The following is a 5,669-nucleotide window of genomic DNA, read 5'->3' as shown; positions in this document are numbered from 1 at the left end:
AAAAAAAAATTTATTGAATGCCTATTTGGCTAGCTCTGATCAAGGCACTTTCACAGGTGTTTCATCTTAATCCTCACAACAGCCCTGTGAGGTAGGAATCTGCCCCATTTGACAGAGGCTTGGCTAGGCAGGCAATTGTTGCTTGATGCACTTCTACTTGCCACATTTCACTGACTAGAGGTTCTTATTGGTTGGTGATTCACTGTCAAGAGCTCTCATTGGTCAGAAGTGCCTACTAGTTGTTCTTTGATTCAAATAGCAAAAAGTTTAGATTTTTTCCCCCTGTAAGAGTGATAGGGTAGGTGGGATAAGAGCGAAAGGAAGAGACTCTGTGGTCTCTCCCTTTGAAGCAGCACTGATTTTGTTTGGTCACCTATACACAGAGAGATGAGCTGGGTAGCCTGAGAGAAGGAGGAATGTGATTATAAATCTTCTCGCTTCTTCAGGATAAGCTTCCTCACAAGTTCTATAATATGTGGCCTGACCTCTTCCACTGCCACAGTTGGATCCCAAGCCCCTACCACCTTTCCATCTGGGGCAACTAGGTACTTCCAGAAGTTCCAGGTGGGCTCCTTCCCAGAAGTCTCTAGAGAAAAAGGGAGAAGAAGAATTAAGTGGAATTCCCATACCTACTCTTACCATTTCACTATCAGTTGTAATCCTGATGCCTGGTGTAGGCTCCAGACCACTAAGTCAAAATCAGAGGATATGACTCTGCCATTTACTGTAGTATTCCTCAAATATTCTCCAGGAGATTCTGATGTGGGATCAAGGTTAAGAATGAGCACTTTAGGGACAGGGGTGTAGCTCAGTGGTGCTGTGCCTGCCCAGCAAGCACAAGGTCCTGAGTTCAATCCCCGGTACAGAAGTGGGGGGGGGGTGCACACTTAAAGATTCTGTGATAAAGCAGCATAAAATCCTTTATTAATCTCCTTGAACTACTGGACAGACTACACTATGCTCTCTAATTAAATCTTTTTTTTTCTTTCTAATTAAATCTTAACGATTTCCAAGTATTAGTCCCTGGACCATTGAATCAGAATCATGGGAGGGATGGGCATCTCTTAAAGAGATTCTTGGTCCCTGTTCCAGCAGGCCTCAGGCTCGTACAATTTTAAGATCTTGCCAAGTGCTTTGGAAGCAAGGCCAGATCTGACCTGTAACTATGGGAACTGGGAAAGAAGCAAACATCAGGATTGATCCAAGAGTAAAATGCAAACCTGTCTTGGTAAGATTTGCAACACTATTGTTTCTCATTTACTCCACCAGGTGGTGGGTTGGGGGGTAGGGTGGTGCTGAGGGATACAAAGGTAACCAGAAGCATGGAGTCCGCAAAGGAGGAAAAGGACCTAAGGAAGGAAAAAGGGTCACAGTATAAGCGTGGTCCACGACCCCCTTTTATGGTTCTGTGGCTTCTGAGACCACTTCTGAAACAGTAAGATCTGGAATTTTGGCTCAGATTTCCTTCCCATGGCCTATAGATTTTGCCTTTGATGCAAGACAGGAGATGCCTGGTCATCCTGGTCAGTCTTCTGCAGACATGTGGTGTTCCCTTGAAAGAGGAAAAATTAACTGTTGTCTTTTAGGAAGGGATAGAAGGATGAGACCACATGTTCTGGTCACCCACCAAGGCGTCAATCTGGACTTAGTGATGATGCCTCTCTGGACTTAGCAGACTGGGTGGTGCTATTTATGGTGTAATAGCAAGTTGCTGCTCATCTCTTAAAGAGGCATGCAGGCCTAGCTATTGTGTCTTCATCTTGAGGCCTGGCCTTTTTCAGATGTAATGTAATTTTCAGACATAATTTTGATGTCTTTATTTTTTGTGCTGACCTCCTTGAGGGCCCAGTCTCTATTAATATCTACCTAATTTAGCTGTCTATAATATCCTGTCTGCACCTTGGCTACTCCATCCTAAGTCCATAAGCTAAACTAATCCATACTGACTAAAACATGAGGACCCAGGGTTCTTCTAGGAACCTAGCCCCCAGAAATGTCCTCAGCAGTGACCCCAAGGGAGAACTTGAAGCAACAGGTGTGGAGATTTTCTTAGGCAAGAATCCCCTTCAGCTCCTGGCTGCCCCCATCCTCCCCTAATATTAGCGCTAGAACCAAACATCAACCCATTTAAGGGGGTCAGAAGGGGCCTCAGGTCACCCAGCCTTTGGCTTCCTCTGCCCAAGGAGCCATAGTCTCAGCCGGCTGAGGGAAAATGAGGGGAGGATGCGACGGGACTCACCAGTCAGGTACTTGAAGGCAGGATGGGCACCAGTGCCAACGACTGCAACCTTGCTGAACATGGGGAAAGAAACATTGTAGGTGCGGCGGGCAAAGCTCTCAATCTCCCTGTTGTTGTCTGGCTCCTGTTGGCCAAATTGATTGCAGGGGAAGGCAAGCACGTTGAAGTGGTGGGGACCCAAGTCTTTCTGCAGCTGCTGCAGGGCTCGGTAGTGTTGATCTGTGAAGCCACACTCACTAGCCACGTTCACTACCAGGGATACCTGAGTGACAAGAACAAATCAAAAAGGCCCAGACACACACACAACCAGTGAAATGGCTTGCAGTTGTACATGCCTGGACATGCCCACATACATAACTACCCTAGTAATTAATGTTCTCTCACATATACGAGAATACTATGTACCTATGTAAATGTACATACAATGCTCTCACATATATACAAACACATGCATACAGGTATATGAAATCAAGCATGCAGGGGATTACAGATGTGTGCACATGTACATGAACACCTGTAAGAATAAATACACAATACACAAAGGGGTATGCATATGTCCCATGATACAAACAAGCTAATAGCGCACACGTTCTCACAAACACAGCACATTCACAGAGATACACACTGGGGAACACACATGGGGAGGGATGTGGAAGAGTAGAAAAGCAACCTAGATTCAATTATGCTCTCAGTGTGGTAATCATCACTTGGTAATTGCCTGCATTTTTTTGTTCTCCCTTGTAGAACTGGAACCTACTGAGAGCAGGTGCTAAGTCCATGTCACCTCTGGTCCTGGCATAGGAAAAGTCTCAGTCAAGTGAAAGAGTTTGCTAAATGAGTAAGTTTGCACAAATACACAAACACCTGCATGGGTGGCAGACACAGGTTTTCTTAACAAAAGAACCCTGGGCTCCACAACAATCCCATTGTGTCCCCTCCCCTCCAGCAAAGAGTATTTTCTTTGATCACTAGACTAACTCCTAATTTTATTAAAAGCTTAAGCAACAGACATAAAGTTGGCTGACGGAAGTGGATTATAATATTGCAATTAGAATTTTGGCACCGATGCCATGTTTGTAGCTTTAGCTATATATTATTAAAGGATTGAAAACCCTATCCTGTGCCTGGGTAGCCCAGCCACATCTCCCTTGCCACTTTTTGAGAAGAGTGGAGATTGCACTAGCAGGCCCCATAAAAAGGGTCCAACCCCTGGGGCACTGACAGGCATGAGCACAGACTGCTCAGACTAGATAGGGTTTCTCAACCTCAACACTACTGTTCTTAGGGGCCAGATAATTCTTTGTAGCATGGGTCCTATCCTGTTCATTGTAGGATGTCTGGCAGTGCCTGGGACCTTTATCCACAGATGCCTATCTTGAAGATGGAAAATGTTTCCCAACACCGCCAAATGTTCCCTGGGGTACAAAAGCTTCCCTAACTGAGCGCCACTGGGATAAGTGACTGAGTCACTGAGTTGTAACTCCTCCACTCTGGTGCCACCAAAGGAGGAAGAGCTCATTCCCTGGGGCCATAAGCTGTTAGAACAACTTCCCCCCATCTGTGGTCAGTACAGGTTAGACTATGCTTAGAGCAGAGAAACTGGGATTTTTAACTCCCCTTCCACCTTTTTCCCTGGGGGGTTGACAGCTTTAAAGGTTGCTTATTTCTAACTTACATTATGTGTCTCTGCCTACTCTTTGGGAAGAATGGAAATCTTGCTTCCAATTCCATCACTGACACCAACAAGGTTGGTTCTTAGAGGCCAAGGAGCCTCTAATGTATATATGTGCATAAACTAGCAGAGATACAGACTTGGATGGGTACACAGAAGCAAGTGCCACCCACACTGTTCAAGTGTATAGGTCGATAATCCCACACAGGAAACAAGTACATTTTCACCCGTGCTCAACACTGGTTGAGTATCTCAGGTGACTGTCAATCTTTTTTATTATGGCAGTCACCAGGGCTAAACTCAGCCAGCAGTAGGAGCCAGTGTTTGCTGATGATTGAGTAAACTTATCGCCCATCCAGCAGACCTAGCTTGGGTTAACTCAAAGCACCATTTACATTTTCGCTGCAATGATTATTCCTTGTTTTCCCTCCAAATTTAGCAATTAAGGGCATGGATATTGAAATTGACTGCTTGGATTCAAATTCTCTCTACCTCTTAGTAACTGTGAAACCTTTTACTAGTACTGTTTTAGCACTTATTGCTATTGGGAATTACCTTGCTCATTTCTCGGTTCCTTGTTTTTTGTCTCTCTCCTCCATATAAGCTATGCTCAGGTGGAAACTTGTCTGTTTTGCTCACTGTATTCTCAGGGCCTGGCCTAGTACTTGGTACACAGTAGGTGCTAAATAAATGCACAGTGACTGAGTGAGTAGCAGAGCTGATCAGGTGCTAAACCTGGGGCTCTCTGAGTGAAGGGGAGTCCTAAGCAGGAACGGGATCTGCTCTTCTTGGATGTTTGCCCTGACTACTGGATGAGGTTCCTGCTGAGCTCCACCAAATACAGATACAAAGCACTCTACAGTTTACCAAGGGCTCTCACACGGTCATCTCATTTGATATTATCCTGGGGTGGGGCCAAGGCAGAGATTACCACTGCTGGACCCCAGTATAATTGAGAATTTCGAGGCTTACAGAATACTTTCATCACTAAAGATGGGCTTGCTCCCAAGAAAAGCATGTTGACAGCCACTTTTGGGTGGTGAATCAGATCTGGATGCTGGGCCCACGTGTCCACAGAGCTCCCCACTTTTCCACATTAGGGCCCCAAGTCCATCTGGACAGGCATGGAGGAGTCTTCATAGACAATGTCACACATGGGCCTCTGAATTCAGTGTTCAAGGACCCCTGCTCTGCCCTGACCTCTTCAGCCCGATGTAGCACCACTCTCTGCCTTGGGTTCTGTACTCAGCACGACCTGACAACTCAACCCAACTCCCCAAGCCCCCACCCTGCCCCAGTCTGCTTGTGGGGCTTGACGTGGACCCTGCTCTGCCTTCGTCTTGCTAAAATTTACTCTTATTTCAAAGATTTACTGAGGCACTTTTCTTCTCAGAGGTTGTCCAGAAACTGAAACTCCGTCTTGGTAGGGGGCCAATTGGTTTGTTTGACTCTATTATCTCAGCCTGCACTGTCCACTAAGGAGTCCACTGAGAGAGGATCATAGACGGAGATTCTCTTCCAGAATCTTGCTTTCTGATGCTTTGTGACTTTGTGCAAACACCTGCCCTCTCTGGGCCTTAGGGGTTTCTCTAAAAGACCTCCTGTGTCAGGGTCCTGTGCCTTTTAAACAATTCCTTCCGCCCCGCACATTCATCTCTACAGGGTCCTGGAGTTTAACCTCAGCAACTCCTTCGGTTCCGGACTCGAAACGGGGTAGGCAAAGGCCTCAGCCCAGGCCGACATCCACCTTACCGGTCC

At 46.1% G+C, this 5,669-nt stretch overlaps 1 protein-coding gene across 1 annotated transcript in view; it reads right to left on the bottom strand.

Annotated features, from left to right (window-relative positions):
- Positions 1-6: 6 nt before the first annotated feature.
- Gpx7 (glutathione peroxidase 7) overlaps positions 7-5,669 on the bottom strand; it is a 6,133-nt gene continuing 470 nt past the window's right edge. The window contains exons 2-3 of the mRNA XM_010610417.2: positions 2,240-2,501; positions 7-586 (exon numbers count right to left, since the gene is read on the bottom strand). Coding sequence (XP_010608719.1) covers positions 423-586; positions 2,240-2,501 — 426 coding nt within the window. The 3' untranslated portion in view covers positions 7-422. The remainder of the gene's footprint in view (positions 587-2,239; positions 2,502-5,669) is intronic.

This window comes from Fukomys damarensis, unplaced genomic scaffold, assembly GCF_012274545.1.
Source record: "Fukomys damarensis isolate Sample0158 unplaced genomic scaffold, DMR_v1.0_HiC HiC_scaffold_23, whole genome shotgun sequence".
NCBI lineage: Eukaryota > Metazoa > Chordata > Mammalia > Rodentia > Bathyergidae > Fukomys > Fukomys damarensis.
The sequence above is the reverse complement of the archived record's forward strand: the minus strand, read 5'-3'. Positions and strand labels throughout refer to the sequence as shown.